At 44.6% G+C, this 23,746-nt stretch overlaps 1 protein-coding gene across 3 annotated transcripts in view; it reads left to right on the top strand.

Annotated features, from left to right (window-relative positions):
- Positions 1 to 23,746, top strand: part of LOC135902763 (neprilysin-1-like) — a 151,598-nt gene that overhangs the window by 45,113 nt on the left and 82,739 nt on the right. For all 3 annotated transcript variants that reach the window (XM_065433001.1, XM_065433002.2, XM_065433003.2), the window contains 2 exons: positions 2,772 to 3,032; positions 7,391 to 7,528. In XM_065433001.1, the coding sequence (XP_065289073.1) occupies positions 2,772 to 3,032; positions 7,391 to 7,528 (399 nt within the window). The remainder of the gene's footprint in view (positions 1 to 2,771; positions 3,033 to 7,390; positions 7,529 to 23,746) is intronic.

Here is a 23,746-nt window from a genome sequence, read left to right on the forward strand (position 1 = left end):
ACCGAACGACTATCAGCGACCAACAGCCGAAAGTGATCTGTGCCGAGCGGAAACACTTAAATTCATCTCCTAACATGACCGCAACATTTGTATTGTCTCGTCTGGTGGGGTGGCAGTTATTGTCGAAAAGTATCATGCTGTCAGCATATAGCACGCCAGAAGCCCTTTAAATAGTAACTATGCCAGCGACTCTATTCGACAAGTTGGTAAGCGTCGGCTATATATACGCATCAATGAACTAGCGTGCAGCTGACTTCAGCAAAACGGAATTCTAGTCTGGCAGACCAGCTCCCAGAACCTTGCATTATTACCGATGGTTTCAATGTTCATAACTCTCGCCAGGAGGCCCCCGTTGCGATGCCACAGGTCTACTTATAGAAAACGTGGTTGTAGCTTCCAGTACATGCCTGTCTAACAAAAAGGAACCGACCTATCATAATATCCCGCAGGATTCATGCTCTTTTATACACCTGGCAAATAGCACTGCACCGCTTCTTTATTACTTAGAGTAGAGAGTGACAAAAAGTTATTATGAAAGGAACTACTTCCATGTAATGCATAACTTAATACATCAACGCGAATTTCCTCCACATACGCCCCGATGGAAACAAACCTCCACCAATCGGCATCATTTCATAGAATCAGCTTACTAATCATACAATCTTATCACTGATTTAGTATAAACTACGCACTAGTCTATTTCACCGCGTTTACCGTCGACGAAGCAAACAAATACATTCCAAATCAGAGCGGTGCTTCATCCAAAAGGTGACTGCTTTGTAGGAATAATGACTTAAAAGCGCGCAAGAAACAAAACGAAGCATTGGGCAATTCCGTACTGCTGAAAAATTGATCCAAAACAAAAGCATTATATCGCAGGGAAGGCGGACCCTTTTACAAGAGAGGATGGGAAGCTTGGAGAGGTTCTTCTCTGGGATTAAGTGATAAACACAAGAGAGAAAAGGTACTGAATGGGATAAAAAAGGCTTGAGGGGGGGGGGGGGTTCACTCAGTAATTGTCTGTTTTAAGTCGCACATAATAATAATATAAAGCAAAGGTATATTTTCAACGTCGAAGACAGAAGTGGGGTTGTGGTGATTGCTACAAGGAAAATTAAAATCTGCTAGCCACCTGGTTAGCTCAGATGGTAGAGTGACTGTCCCGAAAAGGCAGCAGTTCCGGGTTCGAGTCCCGGACCAGGGCGAAATTTTCTTCAACTGCGCAGCTTATTTTTCGAGAAACCCGTATGGGTTACCTTTGTAGCAATTGCTACGATTGGGTGGATGTCTCATTTTTCCTTACTTCATTACTTCTCTCCACTTTGCGGGTTTCAGCAGAACTGTTACGTCTAAAGACTATAGTTCGGGGGAATTAGAACCGGATCCACGATTCTGTGATTACTGTTATGTGTGGGTCGTGTTCAAGAAGCAATAATTCAAGTTTTCCTACCTTATTTTAGAAGGCTACGCGCAATATAATGGAGTACTCTTTTATACTTTGTCATAGAACGTGTGTTATGTCAATCTGTGCTGTCCCTCTGTTTTGAAAGTGCTACGCGTTAATATTTAGTATCGTCCCATACATACAGTTTCATAAATTTTTTGATTATAATGCAAAAGAGATACACGCTTCTTATTCGCTAGAGCAGCTTTAACGCTATCCAAGAGAAGTTTACGAACGCGCAACGTTGCCTGGCTGTAGTCATTTTGGATGAAAATATTGGTTCCTTTAAGCCGGCTGGCGTTTTGAAAGACGGCCTCTTTTTCAGTGTAGTATTGTAAATCGGCGATCATAGGGCGGCGGCCTGCCTGACGACCAAGACGGTGGATGCGGGCTATAGATTTGTATTTATCTTCAAGTTCTCGGTCAAAAACTTCATCAACAACGCTTTTCCTTAAGATGCCTGGTTTTACCCGCTGCGCTTGTTAATGCCACACGCAATTAGGTTTGACCTTGTGTTGCCATCTTCAAGGTCCACAAGTTTTCTACTTTGCAATGCCAACGTATACCCTGAAGGGACACAGACGATGACTGAAGCGACGCAATTAACGGCGAGTTTTCTCTTGATTCCGTCATGAGTACTTCTTTAAATCTGAGACCTGAGTCGAGATCACCAATCAGTTGTTCGTGCTGAACGATTGCTCTTTTTATACAGTGAATACAGCTTATATCTGCTAGCTACGTGCATTCTGGAGCATGTAATAAACTCAGCCTATTTATTGTTGGAAGTACGGTATTGTCCCATCTATTTGCAAAAAAAAAATGCTTTTTGAGCATACTGCAAAAAATTCATACATATTGGAATGGTCAAGGAAAAATTGCATCCAATATGCGTCCATGCCCTATCCCTAAAACCACCCTTTTTGTAGGCCGAATATAGAGGTGTGCAAAGGATATCATGAAGTACCAAATGGACATATAAATATTTTAAAAAAGACAGGCCGCGTATAGTCTCGTGAATACTGAGGACAAAGCGTGCAGAGCTGAAGACGGAAATCATGAATAGTCATATTTGATAAATTGCATATTGCCTCACTCCCGCAGAACACCTTGACTTAACGGAGCTCGCAATGGGCTTTGTAAATGGGGCTCGTGGACAGACCGTTTCTTTTCTTGGGAGATAGTCAGAGGACCGGTCGGTTACCTTTGTTCAAGTTGCTTCTTGTTTACTGTGTATCTGCTCCTCCGTGTAAACAAAGTGCCCCACGCGTTTACCAAGTAAGGCGAGCACAGGTAATTGTTCTACTCATCTTTGTGTCCTGACCGACAGGTGGACACGTTGGAAGCGTTTTATGTTGGGAAAAAGCCCGCGCCCAACATAACGCGCTCACCGGACGAGTCAATTGCACCGGCACATATTGTACCGTCGCGTCCAGCATCATTCAGCGCACGCGCCGGCGTGTGCGGAGGGCTTCACTGTGCCTTGGTGGCGTATTGGCTGCGGGCAAAACTGGACTACACCGTGGACCCATGCAGAGACTTCTTTCGGTTCGTCTGCAACACTTTCAGGGGACACGACCAGTTCTCCGAGGTGCGTGACAATGGCTACCTCTGGCTCTGCGCGGTGTATGCTTCAGTTCCGTTAACTTGCCTAACGTTGTTTAAAAGGAGCCAGGAATGCGAAAATTGTACAGTCAGAACTATTTCTCTTGTCGTACGGTCACCGATAGGCGAACAATGACTCGGCATGTCAAGCGACGGTTAGCGGACAAAACCGTAAAATTTATATTCGCCGCTAAAACGAGTCGCGTGTAGGAGTAACGTCGACATGGGTGGAAAAGGTAATGTTATTACGTTTAATTTAGTGCCTTTTTTGCGGCGATTATCAACATTAAAGAGCATTAACAATGTCTGTGATAGCAGGAATGTAAGGTGTTCTTTATCGTTCATTTTTCAATTTTATCCTTCTTACTCTATTTTCTACTCGAGATGAGAGTGTAGAGAAGCTTGAAAACCACAGGAAGGAGCGCCGTGAAGGAGCGCGCCGCGAGGATAAGAAAAAAAAAAGAACGGGAATGCCTGACCACACTTGCACGGAGTTAGAAGCCACAGCCAGCACCGCCGAAGTCACCTGTTCTCTTAATCTCTCTTCGTATTTTCTGTGCAATGCATCACAAGCGAGTACACTGCTGTCACGCCTTTTTTCTGAATGTTTTACAGAAGAACTCGACAGCGGGACGTGCTGAGACACTACAATATGCCATTATTTTTATTAGTACTTAGAAACGTCACAAATTAATAATATTTTGTCATATTTTCGCGGCCCAATGCCAGATCTTACTCTACAGTGACGGGAGCTGCGGTCATTACCAGTTTCGAATTGAGAGCATTTGCTGAAGAACCACTATATCCGTTTTACCGCGTTATGATTGACGTTAATTTTGCCGAGTTCCGAATTTTATTATACCCTTAAAAATTAAGCACATGTCACAACAACGCACATTCTTTTTAGAACACGACCTAAACTTGTTTTCGCTTGCACTTCTGCCACCCAATTCTTGCGTGGTGCACTTTCCCTGCTGTCCACGCACGACGAATTGCATGTGGTGGAAAATCGGCACCACATTCATCACAGTATTTTGATATCTTTTACTGCAAAGTCATGTAGCAAAAAGAAGCCCTCACTGGGTATTTTCTCGAGCCACTGCAGTGACATGTCAAGTCAGCATTTCATTGTCGACGTTCATTTGAGTTCCCTCCAGTGAACATTGTCAGTGAAATCAGGATGCATAATATTTCTTCACTTCGCTTCACTTTATTACCTGAAAGGCCCTCAGGAGTCGGCGTGTTACATGAGGGGCGGGTAGCCAATAGAAGAAATTGAATACACAAGGAAAAGGTGTTTAGGTACAGGTTTGCTCGCCGGTAAATGTGTTAATTATACAGTTAAAAAACGTGGATGGGCAGGTGATTGCGGCGATGTCGTGGGGAAGGCCGTTCTCGTACGAGGCTGAGCGTGGAAAGAATGATGAGGCAAAAGCGGCAGTATGCGCATGTCGCCGGGCGACTTCACGGATGCTTAATTTGAAGGGTACGAAGACGCATGCATTTCATTTTAGCGCAGGGTCCAGTTCATATTCAGCGCCTGTTTCAGTTTGAATCATCTGTTTGCAATATTTACGTATGAATTTTGACGTACGCATTCCCAGTTTTCCGGTACAAGAAAGGGGCTGACAGATGGAATAGCACACTGTGGTATAAAATTTTGTAAACAGGGATGGAGTGCCTCAGACAGGCTGGCCAACGTTTCGATAGGTGGACCTATCTTCGTCAAAGGCGGCCTCGTCATCCTCGGCGTGTTAGTTTTAAAGGGTTAGTGCAGTGACGTCACGTGCGGGTGTTGTCGCTGGCGGCTGGTTTTAAAGAGAGATTACAAGAGGGAGCAGGCGCTGTCGTCCGACGTCTGTGAGCCTCATTCTCAAGGCGAGGGGACAAGAGCGTGAGAGTGGGCACGCGGGAAAGAAAGAAAAGAAATAGAAGCAGAAAAAAAGGAAAAAAGGAAAAAAAAATGAAAAAAGGGGGGAGCCAGGGCCGCACCAATACATAACAAGGGGGGGGGAGTGAAAGAAAAAGGAAGAGAAAAATGAAATCTTTAAGAAATACGGAGGCTTGGGAGCGTGTTGGGGATGCGAAAGGTTAGGAGGTATTCAGGGGGAGTCGTTGGCGGCTTGTTTTTGAGGCATTAGAACGGCCGGTCAAGCGGTCTGTGTGCGAGTAACACAAGAGACAAAAAAGAAGGAGAAAACCCAGACACACACACACACACAAAAAAAAACATGAGTTGAAAGTGACTTGAGTAGCATAGTAGTAATAGGTCGAGTAATTTTGAAATAGTTAAGGTGGCGACGAGGAGTCTGAGGTGCAATGTGTGGGGTGACTGAAAGGCAGCGGCATGGTCTTTCAAGGGGCACTGCCCCACGCGCTTAACGTAGGTGTCGTTACGGCGGCATCCAGAAGGCGATACTCTGGGTTGAGGCGCCGAAAACGGCATATTGACTTCAGAATGTGATGTCGAGGGGGTTTCAAGAAAGAAAAAAGACTAAAAAAGGGGGGAGGGGGAAGGGGGGGCGAAATCAGTATAGCAAACAGGAGGGTGACGCGTGCAGAAGCGGGCGGGGACAAGTGTACATGGAAGAAGGGGATCGTACAGTTGGTATAGACGTAAAAACCTGAAAGAGTACATTAAATAGAGTAGTAGGCAGGAAAAAATTTTTTTTCTTTTTTTTTCGAAATGGAAGAGTAGGTGAGGCTAAGAATTAAAGTTGGTTGGTGGCCTAATGTGTTTGTGTATTGGTTGATGATATGAGAGTTTCAGATTTAAGTTACAGCTTTTAAAGATTCTAAGTTGCCGCGTGCCAAATTAATTCCTGTCGGGTGTAGGCAAATAAACTTGTGTATGAGGTATGATTCCGTGTACTTCCTTTCGCGAGGGGAACGGAAATTTGTTTGTAGTATATAGAGCCTTGCTTTGTCAAACATATGTCCATGTTCATTAAAGTGGCTGGCTACTGCTTTGGGTAAATTGTGTTTTGTGTCCGCGCGGTGACCATTGAGTCTTGTATTAATTTGTTGTCCAGTCTCACCTATGTATTGTTTGCTACAAGCGGCGCATTCTAGACAGTAGACTACGTTGCTTGATGTGCAGGTGAAAGCCGAAGTTACCTTGTGTGTGTAATTCGACGCTGTACTTTTTACTGTAGTAGTGGATTGAATGTGTTTGCATGTAGAGCACCTGGGGCGACCACAGGGACTGGTTCCCAACTTCTTCTTTTTCTGTACTTTGGCGTGCAGAAGAACATCTTTAAAATTAGTGTTGCGTCTGTAGGCCATTCTGTTAGAGTCGGGAAAAATCTTAAGTTTCCTGTTGCTGGTGAGAATCGGGTAGTATTTACTTAGGATGTTATTCACGTTTGGGAGTGCATTTGAGAATTTAGTAGCAAGAAGAGGCGTTGTTCTTGTGATCCTCGGGCGGGGCTTGAGGACCTCGGCTCGATCAAGTTTGGTTGCAGCGATGTAAGCTGTTTGAAGGTCACTGTTTGGGTGGTTCCTGTTTGCTAGCGTTTCTTTAAGGTGATCGAGTCTATCTATGTAGTCTTGGTTTTCAACGCAAATGCGACGTAGTCGTGTGGCTTGGCCTTTAAAGATGCCTTGTTTGCAATGTCTGGGATGGTGGCTGGTATATTCTAGGTACTGTTGTTTGTCGAAAGGTTTCCTATACAGCGTTGTCTTTAGTTCACCATTGTCAATGTACATTGTTGTGTCAAGAAAGTTTATGCGCTCAGTTGAGGATTCTGATGTGAATTTTATTGTTGGGTGAACAGAATTTAGAAAGGCTACATATTTTTTCTGCTTCTATTTCTTTTCTTTCTTCCCCGCGTGCCCACTCTCACGCTCTTGTCCCCTCGCCTTGAGAATGAGGCTCACAGACGCCGGATGGCCGCGCCTGCTCCCTCTTGTAATCTCTCTCCTTAAAACCAGCCGCCAGCGACAACACCCGCACGTGACGTCACTGCACTAACCCTTTAACACTAACACGCCGAGGATGACGAGGCCGCCTTTGACGAAGATAGGTCCACCTATCGAAGCGTTGGCCAGCCTGTCTGAGGCACTTCATACCTGTTTACAAAATTTTATACCACAGTTTTCACGTAGGAATTCCGCCCTAGCGGAGGCTGCTATTTCGTTTCAGCGCTTGTTTCAATTCAAGTTATCTGGTTGCACTTCTCACGTATAGAAAAAAAAGACATGAAGAACACACTTGAGAGAACCAGCAGTCAAAGGGCATGCTTGCAGCACCATTACGCTCACCTACTACACGACATACATAGTTTACGTGTCAACGATAAACCGTCCGATGCGTCATTCATGTCTCGGTCTTATTTTTTTCAGATTATCAATGATATTAAAATCTCTACCATATCATTGCTCAAAGATTCAAGAATACCATCGTCCAATCAAGTTTCGTGGCAAAAAGCAGCTGGGATGTTCCGGGCATGCGCTTCCTTTCTCAAGTCGAACAGGACGGAGGTAAGCATAATCTTATCTTAGTAACGAGAGGAAAATTTCTTGTTCGATGTCGACGTAATGCACCCTTTAAATTCAAGTACGCTTTCGCTGAACTGCCATTGCAGGTAACATGTCATCCACACGAAACCATAGCGCGCAACTGCAATTACTGCAATAACGCGCACACCCTGTCTACGGTCATGTAAAACGTACCGCTTGTACATGTCCCGAAGTACAGGTGGCGTTTTTTTTGAAGAAATCGATACTAAGCACGTAATTATCACATACAATTCCAGTGTGCTGCCAGAAGCCAATGAGAAAGGTTTCGTCAACCCATTAGCGCCCAGCGTACTTTCAAAAGCGCACTACCATTTTGATTAGTCTATAACTAAAGAAGGAACACACTGCGTTCCTTAGTATGTCATTGCGCTAAGAAGGGTCCTCCCAAAACGTGCACATTGCAGTTTTTTTTGTAAGCTGCATGACGGACTTGAGCTATTGATTGATTGTGATTGTGATGATATAGTGCGCAACACAGCAGGAGCTGTTGGACATGCACGTTCTTTATTTTTTTGTGAAGCTTAGCCTATCCTTTCGGAAGCTAAAATTTCTCTGTAAATTTGAGAAAGTCATGGCGTAAACGATGAACGCATGACATTCCATATAGAATTCATGTTTATAGCGTCCCAAAAAAATTAATGACGCGTGCTTTGTAAAGCACGCTGGCCCTATGCGTATGCTAGAAAGGTGTGCTTGTTCTCGAAGCATAGAAAATGATTCTTTTACCTGTATGTCGACAATATATCTTCTGGCTACAAAAAGTCTAGGGATAGTTGCAGGTAAAAATATATTAGGATTCTTCGACCTGGTTGCATTCTTGTTGCCAATAAAGATGACAATAGCAAGCAGTGTTACAGTAAAGTTCGAAAAACAAGAAATACTGATTTAAATATTATATCAAGATTATTTAAGAGGACAGAAAATTTATGCAGGATTTTATTACAAATGGAAGAATAGGTGGCAGGAAGGATAAAACAACAGAGATCATGTACATTCTTTTGCCAATTGAGATAACGACAATAGAGCAACCCACATCGCGAAACCAGGTGTAGACCCCATCTCTTGAAAGGCGAGAACATTCTAAAGATAATTTAACAGGGAGAGGCGGGCTAGTTGGTAGTCGATATTGGAATGCATCATGTAACCTCGCGAATGACAACGGAAGAATAAAACAGAAAGCACAGGCCTGTCCTGTGTGTTTCCTTCTTCGTCCGCTGCCGTTTGCGCGGTTACATGATGCATTACTTCTCTCCACCTTGCGGGCTTCCGCAGAACTACTACGTCAAACCTAAAGAAAATGTCAGCGAGCAAATCATGCAACAGTGCAGTAATGAAAGAACCGACTGTCATGGGAGGATATGTTACCAGTCTCTTGGGCACGGCAGCTGTGCCACGGCACGGTTATCGAATCTGGCTCTCTTCATCATGCAGGTGCCCTTTCATGCCTCCGCTTGCCTTCTGCTTACCGTGTTCTTCGACGCCTCCCGGACCCTCCTGGACACCTCCCGGTCCCCAGCCGAGTTTTCTTGGAGCGCCGTCGAAGACAGCCACCGCTTCATCAGCGCCATCGCCGACTCTGCCCATTTACCGCACGTGCAAAACTGGACGCTCGACTTCACCTGGGAAACACCATCAGCAGCAACATCACTCGCCAAGCCACCTATAAAGGACCAGCAATCACCACACACAATCTGTGGGCTCGGCAGCTGTGCCACGGCATGGTTATCGAATCTGGCTCTCTTTATCGTGCAGGTGCCCTTTCACGCCTCCGCTTGCCTTCTGCTTACCGTGTTCTTCGACGCCTCCCGGACCCTCCTGGACACCTCCCGGTCCCAAGCCGAGTTTTCTTGGAGCGCCGTCGAAGACAGCCACCGCTTCATCAGCGCCATCGCCGACTCTGCCCATTTACCGCACGTGCAAAATTGGACGCTTGACTTCACCTGGGAAACACCATCAGCAGCAACATCACTCGCCAAGCCACCTATAAAGGGCCAGCAATCACCTCACACAATCTGTGGGCTCGGCAGCTGTGCCACGGCACGGTTATCGAATCTGGCTCTTCATCATGCAGGTGCCCTTTCACACCTCCGCCTGCCTTCTGCTTACCGTGTTCTTCGACGCCTCCCGGACCCTCCTGGACACCTCCCGGTCCCCAGCCGAGTTTTCTTGGAGCGCCGTCGAAGACAGCCACCGCTTCATCAGCCCCATCGCCGATTCTGCCCATTTACCGCACGTGCAAAACTGGACCCTCGACTTCACCTGGGAAACACCACCAGCAGCAACATCACTCGCCAAGCCACCTATAAAGGACCAGCAATCACCTCACACAATCTGTGGGCTCGGCAGCTGTGCCACGGCACGGTTATCGAATCTGGCTCTCTTCATCATGCAGGTTGGTGAACCGGTCAGTCTATTTACTAAAAAATCCAGTAATTATTTCCTGATACAGCTGCCGAGCCCGAAGTGTTTGACCGCTATTTGTGCCGAATGTTGCCATAAAGTACGGTCCCTATTACTCCTTGCTGGTGATATTGAAACTAACCCTGGACCAGACAAATTGAATGTCGTTCTGGCTGAATTGAAAAAGCTGTCTGATGGCCAGGCAACACTAATCTCTGACCTGCAAAGATATAAAAGGACGTATGCTTTCAATCGACAGAGCGATATCCGATTTCAATACCCGCCTCACTGATCTCGAAGAACGTTTCCAGAATCTGTCTACAGTTACATCAGACGTTGAAATCATGCAGTCAACAGTTAGCCAGACAGCTCTTTTGGTCCAAGACTTGCGGCTTCGCCTTGACGACTCCGAAAACCGCTCCCGCAGGAACAACCTAATATTCTGCGGTCTGCCTGACTCATCCCCCCATGAAACATATGCCGAGTCTGAAAGAATTATCACTGATCATTGCTTAGAACACCTGGAAATAGCCTTGGATCCCAAAGATATAGAGTGTGCCCACCGGCTCGGCCGTCATACCCCAAACCATCTACGCCCTATCATTGTCAAATTCATATCATCCAAGGCAAAACAAACCATTCTGTCTAAAGGCCCCAAATTTAAAGGAACGAAATTCAGTGTAGGCGAAGATTATACCCGCCGCGTCCAAAATATTCGAAATCACTTGGTTCCATTTGGAAAAGAAACAACTAATGAATTCTCGCTCCGCGATAAGACGCTTCATATCGGGCCCAAGCGCTACTTCTTCGACGAAACGACTAACACAGTGAAGGTATTCGCATAGAAGATAACTTTTCGGCGTCGGTCCCCACAATACCCTCTATCAGCTTGTCATCCTAGAACCAACTCCCGAACCACCCTTTGCCTTTCCGTCATTTTCACAAATATACGCAGCTTCCTTCCCAGACGAGACCTTGTATCTAACCTTGTATCGTCGTCCGGAAGCAACATACTTGTACTAACAGAAACGTGGCTCAACGAAAACATCAGCGATTCTGAAGTTCTGCATGATTTGCCAAATTTTCGCCTCTTTCGCAACGACCGCGAGGGTTCTCAAGCGGGCAGTGTTTTAGTCGCCGTTAATCGTGAACTAACATTCTCGCTTGTCAACGTCACATCTCACCTTGAAATTATGTGGCTCATTTGGCCTGACTTCCCGCGTGAGTTTAACAGTGTTTTGCTACAATTAACAACTAGGTATCCAAGTGCACGAATTATTCTTTTCGGCGACTTTAACTACCCTTCTATAAAATGGCACCAACCTCACGTAACCGTTTCTAAAGAGCCTCGAGAATACGTCGACGTATGTCTCAATTTTAATCTTTCACAGCTAATAACTGAGCCAACTCGCATCACAGAGACTTCACAAAACACTCTTGATGTCATTCTAACTAGTCATCCTGAGACCTTAGCTTCTATTACTTACCTGAGGGAAATCAGTGGCCATAAAGTTATTCACGCCTCATTTAACATTACTCCCGTTCAAAGTAGTGTGTCCAAAAAAACAATAAAGCTTTACGATAAGGCCGACTACGTAGCAATAAATAATGAATTAAACTCCTTCTTACCCACTTCTGAACTTCACTTCCATCAGCATACTGTCGACGAAAATTGGTCAATCATCAAACGCAAAATTAGTGATCTATCAAGCAGATACATTCGAAAATGCACTATCAACTCTGATTCCCAAAATCCTTGGTTCAATAAAACGCTCAAAAGACTAAAAAATAAAAAGCATCGGCTGTACCGTGCAGCTAAACTTAGACCCATCTCTTCTGCATGGGAAAAATACTACAGCTCTGAAGATGCGTACTTGACAGCAGAGAAAAGCGCGAAACGTTTCTTTCTTCATAACGACTTACCAAAAATGATAACTAACCCGAGAAAATTTTGGAACGTGATAAATCCCCAGCAATCGCACGACATCACCCTTACTAATGATAAGGGCGACTCTGTTAGTGATGCTCAGTGTGCCAATATATTTATTATTGCCTTTTCATCAGTATTCACGAAAGAACCTGAAGATACATTCCTTTCACCACCCTCCATTACTGAACTAGCAATGCCAGCCATAATTTTGCATCCAAATGGCATTTCGTGCGCAATCGACAAATTGAAAATTTCATCGTCAGCCGGAACGGACGAAATTAACACTAAGTTTCTCAAAAACACTAAGGACATTTCATCCAAGTTTTTATGCCTATTGTTCTCTGTCACTCGCCACAGGTATGATCCCAGGTGTCTGGAAGATGGGGAAGGTGGTTCCTGTTTTCAAATAGGTAACAGAGACTCTCCACTCAACTATCGCCCCATTTCCCTAACTAGCATCCCTTGTAAACTAATGGAACACGTCATCTACTCCCAGGTAATGCAGCATCTAGACTCTATAATTTTTTTCACTCCATCCCAACATGGATTTAGAAAAGGCTTATCATGTGAGACACAGCTTGCCATCTTTCTTCACGATCTTCATTCCAACCTTGATGCTAACTTACAAACTGACGCAATCTTTTTAGACTTTGCCAAAGCATTCGATAAGGTACCTCATCAACGTCTACTCTTAAAACTGTCCACACTAAACTTGCATCGAGAAATTATTGCATGGTTAAAAAAATTCCTCACACATCGTTCACAGTCCCTTACTATTAACAACTACTCTAACCGTCTACCAGTAACATCGGGCGTTCCTCAGGGAACTGTCCTTGGCCCCCTCCTATTCTTAATTTATATGAATGATCTATCACAAAATTTATCATGTCATGTCCGTCTGTTTGCCGACGATTGCGTTATTTACGCCCCAATTACTAATACCGCTGAACAAGAATCCCTTCTGGATAATCTTAACCGCATTCAATCATGGTGCAATCACTGGTTAATGACGCTTAATCCCAATAAGTGCAAACTCATGTCTTTTCATCGTCGTCACAACCCACATTTATTCACATACAAGATTTCCGATTCCCCTGTCGAACTCGCTTCGTCCTGTACTTACCTCTGTATCACTATCAGCAATTACTTATCATGGCGCGAGCACGTAACGAAGCTAATATCATCTGCGAATAAAAAACTAGGCTTTCTTAAACGTCATCTTCACGACGCCCCTCAAAATGTAAAGCTACTTGCTTATAAATCATTAATCATGCCAAAAATTGAGTATGCATCCGCCATCTGGAATCCACAGCAAGCTTACCTCATCGACTCATTAGAAGCTGTGCAAAACAGAGCCGCCCGTTTCATTCACCGCTCATACTCATCCTATATCAGTGTTTCATCTCTCAAGCTACAGTCCCAATTATGCAGTCTTTCCCTCCGTCGCCTTATTTCTAGCCTGTGCCTATTTCACAAATTTTATTATTCCCAGCTCAGACAACAGCCATACATCTGCGCACCGCCATCACGCACGTCTCGCCGAATTGGTCATCCGCTGAGAGTCTCACGCCAACGTGCCCGTACGACTACATTTTCCCTAGTCATTCTTCCTCCGAACAGCAAGCGACTGGAACGACCTTCCCCATGAAATTGTAGCCATCACTTGTCCATCAACCTTCCTAGAAAAAGTTACATCCCACCTGTTATCATGAAAAAAAAAATGTTTTACTTTCTCACGTTAAACCCACCCCTTATGTAAAACCCCCTGCAGGGCGTGTTTAAGGAAATAAAAATGAAAAAAAAATGAATCCTTCACATACGAGTGAACGAAATGCTGAATGTTTTATTCTTTAAGGCCTGCATTCATCGTAGAATATCACGTCTAGATCTGATTTAATATTAATCTTTGGTCGCGCGATTCTCTCACATCAAGAGGACAGTTTCTCCCGGTTACTTCAAGAAATCGTGCTACACATTCGAACAGTGCAAAGGATTCAAAGCAACGAATACTCCACACTAAAATGATAATTTGGCTACCAAAAGGCCAGGAAAACATTTCAAACTGCGGAAGCTCCAAAATATAGCATATTGACACGGGTACTTGTTTATCCTCCACGGGTGACCGCGTTTCACCGTTTAACAAATGTTACCGCTCAGCGCAGGACGCGCCTGCATATATCGTAAGTTTCTCGGATGCTATCGATGATGTTATCGATGATCCGCGATCTGTTCTCACCGAACCTTATGTCACCTGATTGCATGTATGTGCGACGTGAATTGTGTATATTCGCGGACAACTTTCTGCGGCTACGAAGGGAAGGATACGGAGGCAAAGCGCGCACAAGTGAGAGCGCTTCTGAAAGGAATCGCGCGTTTTAATTTAGGTTAGTTTAGGCTGGTGAAGACAAAGGATAAACATCTTATTAGAAACACGTAAGACAGAATACACTACTGAGTGTAAAGGTTTACCTATTTTGAGGCCTTAGCCTACCCCTCTGGGGAAACGCCAAACCGTCGCGCCTGCAAGCTGCGTCGATTCAGCGTCTGTTGCAAGAGCACTTTCAAATGTTGCCGCACTACTTGGCGCGGTAACACAGGTGGAGCAGCCGCGCACCCGTAGCTTTCTCTTCATAGCCAGAGAAAGTTGTCCCCACGTAAATAACTTTCTGGAAGCCACGCGGGCACTCGCGATTACTCCATAACCTTCAATGATTCATGTATAAAAGCCGTCGCGCTTGACCCGCAGATGAGATTTTCGATCTCGGACTATATTCGCCACTACAGTTGTGCGTTGAGTGTAGCCCTTTTTTGTGGGCTCGAGTTCCCACAATAAAACGGTAGTTTAGTCTTTCAAAGTTTTGCTACTGTGACAATATAAATTTTATGACCTACACTTCAGGTTTTGCTCCCGCAGAGGCCCAGTGTACTTCATAAAGCACTCATTGTTCTGTTTCAAAGGGTGAAGTGCTACACAAGCAGAAATCAAAGAAATTGAGTTATGCACCAAGCGTCACGCAAGAAAATCAAGGAGGAAGTTTTTATCTTTGGCGGCACGCTGCAATAGCCAAATCTGAAAATTTTGCTTTAAACCACGCCACTACATCACATGTGTAGGCACTGTACGAAAATTATTAGTAGTGTGCGTGACAGGCACGTACCCAGGATTTTTTTTCGGGGGAGGCACACCACCTCCAACATCATCATCAATCATCATCATCCTGTTTTATGTCCACTGCAGGACGAAGGCCTCTCCCTGCGATGCGATCTCCAATTACCCCTGTCCTGCGCCAACCGATTCCAACTAGCGCCCGCGAATTTCCTAATTTCATCGCTCCGTCTAGTCTTTTGTCGTCCTCGATAGCGTTTTCCTTCTCTTTGTAACCATTCTGTAACCCTAATGGTCCAACGGTTATCTAACCGGCGCATTACATGACCTGCCCAGCTACATTTTTTCCTCTTGATGTCAATTAGAATATCGTCTATACCCGTTCGCTCTCTGATCCAAACCGCTCTCTTTCTCTCTCTTAACGTTATGCCTAGCAATCTTCGTTCGATCGCTCCTTGCGCGGTCCTTAACTCACTCTCAAGTCTCTGCCCCATAGGTCAGCACTGGCGAAATGCACTGATTGCACACCTTACTTTTCAATAATAATGGTAAGCTTCCAGTCAGGAGCTGGCAATGGCTGCCGTATGCGATCCCCCGCAGGGGCGTCTGCGTCAGCAGGCGTTTGGTGTGTGGCGACACCACGGACCCGAGCACACGAGGGTTGGACCCTCCCGCGTGTAGCCGTGCGCGGCTTAGCCGTGTCCGGGGAAAGGGGAATCCTGGGGGTTGAGCCGATGCTGGGTGTTCGGACCTTTAAGGCCCCCCGGCGGAGGCAACACACCTCTTTGGCCTCTACTTCACGTAGACGGCACCCCCGGACTGACCCACCCGGGGAAATCGGTAGTCGCCTCTTCCTATCTCTCTCTCCTCAAACCTTCGTCTTTATCTCTCACTTTTTTACCTTTCCTGTCTTCTTATCTCTTCCATTTACTTCCTTTCTCCACGGCGGCAAGGGTTAACCTTGTGTGGATATCCTACCTTGGGTACACCATATTTGGTTATAGTGACGGCGTACGGCTGGCGTCGTGCAGGCTTGGATACAAGCCCTGCCGCGTCCCCTCGTTGGGCTCCGTGGTGGGCGGTCGGCGCTGTTGCCGAACAAATTTTCTTATGGCAGCGCAAACTTCTGTCTATGATCGGCGTCTCAAAAGATGCCGCACCGAAGCACCGTTCCTGTTCTCCTTTCGGAGCAACGCCCCGTCATTTCCCAAATACTATGTCGTCCACAGTGAAAATAACATACCAGTAAGAAAGCTATCTCCCTTTCTGGTGGCCAAGTGTCTCTAGGACAAAATCGGAACTACATATAAAGCTTCAAAAATGTTTAGTGGGGACCTACTCCTAGAACTAAGTGACAAAGATCAAGCGAAAAAGCTATCGGAACTTACCACTATTGGCGACGCCACGGTGACAATTTCACCACATAGAACACTGAACACAAGCCGGGGTGTGATATCAGAGGAAGACTTCATTGGCCTGAGCGATGAGGAACTCCTTGAGGGTTTCCAGGAGCAAAACGTGATAAAGGTACAAAGAATAGTAATCCGTAGAAATGACCAAGAGATCCCAACAAAACATGTCATACTTACATTTGGAACAAGCGAAATGCCTACGTCTCTGGATGCAGGCTATGTAAAAGTAAACGTCAGACCATATATCCCGAATCCCAGACGGTGTTTTAAGTGCCAAAGATTTGGACATGCTTCACATGCATGCCGAGGACAAACAACTTGTGCTAAATGTAGCTCTAACGACCACTTATCAGAGAATTGCACCTCGTCGCCACATTGTGTTAACTGCAAGGGAGATCACCCAGCTTATTCGCGGTGCTGCCCTTGCTGGAAAAAAGAAAAAAAAAGTCATTGCCCTAACTGTAAAAGAAAACATTTCGTTCTTTGAAGCCCGTAAACGACTGTCGTACCTTTCGCGACGCAGTTATGCCGATGTGACGAAGGTGGGGGCATCGTCACAGAGGCCTGAGGAGTCCTGCGAGCCCACGCACAGTGGTCCCGTAGTGACGCCTCCCGCCCCCTTGGTGGTAGCAGCCAGTCCTGCTCCATCATCTTCGCAGGCCCTGCAGACAAGAGTCCCGCAGGGCCCTAAGATCAAGCGAACACCAAAGCCCGAGACACGTGTCTCGGCGCCAAACTCTCGGTCCTCCAGCGCTTCAGAGAGAGCGATCGAGGTCGACGCAAAAACCCCGGTGTCATCGACACCCAAGGACAAGCGCTCTCTGGAGCGCTTAAAGAGGGACAAACTCCCAATAACAACCCTAAATAAGAAGGCGATAACCTAATGGGTTATCGCTCCATTGTGTCTATTTTCTTCAGATCCATGTCACCTAACATCTTTCTCATCTCCTACTCACTTGTTAATATCATTTGTTACCTTTCAATTTTATAATGACTTTTATGATCCAATGGAATTGTAGAGGTCTCTTAAATAACTTGGGTGACATCAAAGACATGTTAATAAACTTCTCTCCTGTGGCCCTGTGCCTACAGGAAACAAATCTAGGCGAAAAACACAAAAAACATTTTAAAAGGTTTCACTGTTGTACGACGAGACCGTACGCAGACGAGCCGGCTGTCAGGTGGTGTAGCCATTGTTCTGCAGGGCGGTATTGCAGCCAGAGAAGTCCCTATTAACAGTCACGTAGAAGCTGTTGCTGTCACCATTTTAGCTCCTAAAACCATCACCATTTGTTCCGTATACATTCCGCTGCGTTCAAATTTTACCATAAATGACCTGGAGTTAATTTTAGACCAGCTACCTGAACCATTTTTAATAGGCGGTGATTTTAACGCACATAACACGTTGTGGGGTAGCAAAACAACTGACACCAGGGGTCAAACACTTGAAGATTTTATCCTAACAAACGACATATGCCTTTTAAACACCGGGGCGGCAACTTACTACTGCCCAAGCACAGGAACAATGAGTTGCCTAGATCTGGCACTGTGCTCTCCCTCTCTTTTTGGAGATATTCAGTGGAGTGTTTTTGATAACCCCTATGGTAGCGACCATATGCCTGCTGTCAATAAAAGAACATTTCCTCTTCCTACCATCCCACTGAGGCCACCCCGCTGGAAACTCCATCTGGCAGACTGGCCTCTCTTTACTGAAAAGGCCACTCTGGACAACATACGAGACGAGCTAACCGTAGATGAAATGAATGATAAGATCACCACCTGTATACTTGCTGCCGCAGCAGAAACAATCCCACAATCGTCTGGCTTCCTAAGAAAAAACATAAAACCCTGGTGGACGAAGGATTGTACGCAAACAAAAAAACTACAAAACAAAGCGTGGGGTATCTTTCGGCGATATCCAACACAAGATAATCTACTCTCATTCAAAAAAGCAAGAGCGAAAGCCAGGTACACACGCAGACAAGCCAAAAGACAGTCCTGGAAAAATTATGTCTCCTCAATAAATAGCTCGATAACTTCCAAACGAATGTGGGATCAGGTTCGTAAGTTTAGAGGCGACTATGCTCCTTACACGATACCCATACTTTCACCCCCAGACACGCAAACAAATTTAGTAGAACAAGCAGACATATTAGGGCAGCACTTTCATGATATATCAAGCTCAGTAAACTACTCTGCAGAATTTCTAAAACATAAACAGCTAGCAGAAAAACTAAAGCTTCAGACCACAGGAAGTTCAGAAACCTAGTATAATGCCGCTTTAACACTTCCAGAAATCAATAGAGTGCTTACTACTCGCAAAAAAAAAACAGCACCTGGTCCGGACAGAGTACATTACGCGATGCTCGCTCATTTATCTCCTAAAGCAGTTGAAACCTTGCTTCGTTTTTTTAATAAAATCTAGGAAACGGGAAAATTGCCAAAAGAGTGGAAGAGAGCCATCATTATCCCTTTCTTGAAAGCTGGAAAACCTCCGACAACAGCAACCAGCTATAGACCGATAGCACTCACAAGTTGCCTGGCAAAATCCTATGAAACCATCATCAACATAAGATTAACATACGTCCTTGACACAGAGAACATGCTTGATAACCATCAGTGTGGATACAAGAAAGGTTGCTCCACAACAGATCACCTAGTCCGGCTAGAAGACGAGATACGTGCTGCCTTTCTACATAAACAACATTGTTTCACTGTTTTCTTTGACTTATAAAAGGCATATGACACAACATGGAGGTTTGGTATATTAAAGGACTTGGCAGATTTAGGAATCCGAGGTAGAATGCTTAAATGTCTAGCCGATTTCATGTCAGACCGAACTTTTCATGTACGTTTAGGAACAGCGCTGTCACGTGTATTCACCCAGGAAAATGGTGTGCCACAAGGATGCGTATTGAGCACAACATTGTTTGTGGTGAAAATGAACTCGGCCAATAAGGTAATCCCATCCTCTATAATGCATTCATTATATGTGGATGATCTGCAAATTGCGTGTCGTGCATCCAACCTGAATTCCTGCGAGCGGCAAATTCAAATTACACTAAACAAACTAACACAGTGGGCGTGTGAAAATGTTTTTCGTTTCTCAAGTGAAAAAACTATTAGCGTTGTATTTACACAAAAAAGAGGCCTACAACCAGAACCCACCCTTAAGCTACAACAAGCCACATTACCAGTAAAACAAGAACACAAGTTTCTGGGTGTTTTGTTTGATAAAAAGTTAAACTTCCTGGCACACATAAAGAGCCTTAAAATAAAAGCAAACAATGCACTTAAAGTACGTGCTCAAAGTCCTATCCCGGAAGCGCTGGGGCTCTGACCGTGAATGCCTGCTACGCATCTACCGTACTCTGGTGCGCAGCATATTAGATTATGGCAGCATTGTATACGGTTCAGCTAGACAGTCCTACGTCCGTCGACTTGATCCAGTTCACAACCTTGGACTGCGACTGGCAAGTAGGGCTTACAGAACATCGCCTGTCCAGAGTTTGTATGTTGACTGTAATGAACCTCCTATACAACAGCGTAGAGCGCTACTAACTTTCTCTCACGTACTCAGAATCCAGTCCTCACCACAACACATATGTTTCAACATTGTCACACAGTGTAACTCACGTCTACACTATACAAACAAACCAAACACGATTAAGCCACTTGTCCTACGATATGAGGAATATATGCGGGATTATAACATTCCTCGCGAAGTACTTCAGGTTGCGAGAAAACCACAGCGCTTGCCGCCGTAGCAGGTTTTCGCACAGGTATGTGATTGGACATTGACACATTTAAAGAAAAACGACACCCCACACGAACACATTATACAAGAATTCCGCTTTCTACAAGATAAATATGAAAATTACACAGAATTTTACAGTGATGGCTCTAAAACAAAAGAACACGTGGGTGTGGGGGCCGTAACAGAACATTGGGAAGTAAGTATTCGTTTGCCACAGCACGCCTCTGTCTACACAGCTGAAGTCTATGCATTATGGACTGTAGTGAAAAAGATCATCGCTGAAAAATACGAAAACACAATCATATATACTGACTCGTTGAGCACGCTGAAGGCTCTTCACCTGAAATCCGAATGTGAACCCCTCATAGGGGATATCTTAAACATGATAACAATAAACAAATGCGGCACGTCAATTAGGTTTTGCTACCGGGCAATACTGGGCAACGAAGCGGCGGATAGATGCGCTTCGATGGCAGCGCACAAAGACATAATAAGCACAGCACTTCCATATAAAGATAGTATCCGTGCCATTAGGAAGGCCTTAACGTCAAAGTGGCAACACGAATGGGACCATTGTACAGAAAACAAGCTGCATCTTATTAAACCTGTAATAAGCGAGTGGAAATCATGCAGTCACCAACAACGGTTCTACGAGGTGATCTTGTCTCGACTGCGAATTGGACACACATATTTGACGCACAATTTCCTCCTCCGAAAAGAAAACCCGCCAACATGCGAAAAATGCCTTGAACCTCTCACAGTCATACACATCCTAATAACATGTCCACACATCGACATACTGAGACGGAGGTTTTTACACAGCCCATATAATTTGCACACTCCATTACACCCTGCCCTATTACTAGCAGACGACCCCCTAGTGCCATTTGCTAACTTGTTCGACTTTTTAGAAAAAGGTGGTTATTTACACCAACTATAACGTAATACAGGTTTACCTATTCTAACGTTGCATTTCATTTTGTCTTGTGTCTGGCGCAGCATGGCCTTAGTTGCCTTTGTGCCATTAAACCCAAACTAACCAACCAACGTAACCGTATGCGATCCAACCTATTTTTATTCTTCTGTGAATTTCCTTCTCATGATCAGGGTTATCTATGATTAATTGACCTAGGTAAACGGGCTGCTTCACAGTCTCTAGTGGCCGACTGGCGATCTTGATCTCTTGTTCCTTTGTTGTTGTTGTTGTTGTTGTTGTAGCCTGTGGCACGTGTGGCTCATACCCACGATGGGGGATTGGCCAAGAAATGGGTGGATTATTCCAAAATAATATAGCGCATAAATTTCCTAATATCTATGGGAATAGCATTGAATAGGATTGAATTACCGGCTAAAATAAAATCAGGAAGGTGCTGTTGAATGAGGAATAATTAATTTAAAAGTAATAAAAAATAGAATTTATTCGTTTATATTCTGTAAGGAATGGTTGGACAGCAAAGCACGCATCCCTGTGGCTGAATCCCAAAGTGGACGCCCCGAACGAAAGAACTGCAGGTTCTGTCAAGTCCAGGCCAATTCTTCGAAACGGTATCTCCAACAATCTTTTTCTTAACGCAGCAAAGCGGCGGCAAGATAGAAGAAAGTGCTGTATCGTCTCCTCCTCCTCACAAAAAGAACAAAGGGGAGAAGGAACCAAACCCGACCTGTATGAAATTTAGGGAGGGAATGCGGCAGTGTAATTTGGTGAGGTAGACCTCAAGCATCTTTGTGTAACAAGATTCGCTATGCCAGGGAAATGCCAGGTGTTTATACTCTGGAGAAGCTGTAAAATGTAGGTTTGATAAGGCTGACCTAATTGACCTCATCCGTAACCTTGCCGCCGTGATCTGTGCTGTCACTGGTAGAATAGGAAGAACAGGGCCGGCTAGTGATGCATGTGTCAGTGAATCGGCAGTTTCATTAAAAAACAAACCTTTATGACCAGGCACCCAAATCAAATGAATACATTGCACATGGGCAGGAACTAGTAAGTGGAAGAGTTTTAGCATGGGTGACTCATTATTAGCGCTAAGGCAAGAGCATACAGAAAGAGAGAGTGTAAAAATAGCAGCCGTTGTAATCATTTCGTCTAATTGTTGCAAAGCTAGGATTACTGCTAACAACTCGGCCAGAAAAATAGGCACAAAATCAGGCAATCTTAAAGAAAAAGACCAGTTGAGCGCACATTACAATGCCCGCTTATTCCTCACAGTGTGAGGCATCTGTTGCAATGATAATGTTTGTTTCTAGGGTGCTTAGGTGCTTTTCCCGGCAATTTATCATTATCTTCATCTTCTGCATATTAATGTTCAACCCCACTCTTACACTCTCTCTGTTAAGGTCTCCAATCATTTGCTGTAGCTCGTCTGCATTGTTGAACAGAATAATGTCATCGGCAAACCGAAGGTTGCTGAGATATTTGCCGTCGATCTTTACTCCTAAGCCTTCCCAGTTTAATAGCTTGAATTCTTCTAAGCACGCAGTGAATAGCTTTGGAGAAATTGTGTCGCCCTGTCTGAGCCCTTTCTCTATAGGTATCTCCCTGCTTTTCTTGTGTAGAATTAAGGTAGCTGTAGAACCTCTGTAGATATTCTTACGCGAAGGACGAGTCAGTAAGACGAGAATCTATTTACAGATTATATTTACAACAATGGCTGCAGCGCTGACCAGTTAGATTCACCTCTTGTCTGGAGTGATGGCGCGCACGCGCCTCGTTCAAACAATCAAATACTACACGCATGTAGCATTATTTTCTAAGCGTTTTACGTAAGCATTCTGTACTCCTTGATTACGCAGTGCCTCTATGACTGCTGGTATCTCTACTGCATCAAATGCATTTTCGTAATCTATATAAGCCACATTGAGAGGCTTATTGTACTCTGCAGATTTCGCGATAACCTGATTGATGACATGGATGTGATCCATTGTAAAGTATCTCTTCCTGAAGCCAGCCTGATCTCTTGGTTGACAAAATCCAGTGTTGCCCTTATTCTATTGGAGATTATTTTGGTAAATCTTTTATATAATACTGGGAGCAAGCTAATGGTCCTATAATTTTTCAATTCTTTAACGTCTCCTTTTTTGTGGATTAGTATAATTTCTGCATTGTTCCAGCTTTCTGGGACCCTTGCAGTCGATAGACACTTCGTATAAAGAGCCGCCAGTTTTCCAAGCATTATGTCTCCTCCATCTTTGAATAAATCTATTGTTATTCCACCTTCTCCTCCCGCTCTTCATCGTTTCATGTCTTGCAGGGCCCTTCTTACCTCATCGCTAGTTATAGGAGTTTCTGTATCCTGTTCATTACTGTTTCTAAGTGAGGTATCGTGACTCCTCTGGGTACTGTATACAGGTCAGCTTAGAACTATATCTTCGAGATTGCTGATGATATTCCCCTTTTTATCTTTTAGTGCATACATCATGGTTTGTCCTATGCCAGGTTTCTTTCTTACTGATTTCAGGCTGCGTTAATTTTTTACGGCTTCTCAAGTGTTTCTCATGTTGTAGTTTCGAATATCAGTTGTTTCCGCCTTATTTATCAGTTTTGACAATTCGCGAATTGTGTAACGCTGTGCGG

The sequence above is a fragment of the Dermacentor albipictus genome, chromosome 2 (assembly GCF_038994185.2).
Source record: "Dermacentor albipictus isolate Rhodes 1998 colony chromosome 2, USDA_Dalb.pri_finalv2, whole genome shotgun sequence".
NCBI lineage: Eukaryota > Metazoa > Arthropoda > Arachnida > Ixodida > Ixodidae > Dermacentor > Dermacentor albipictus.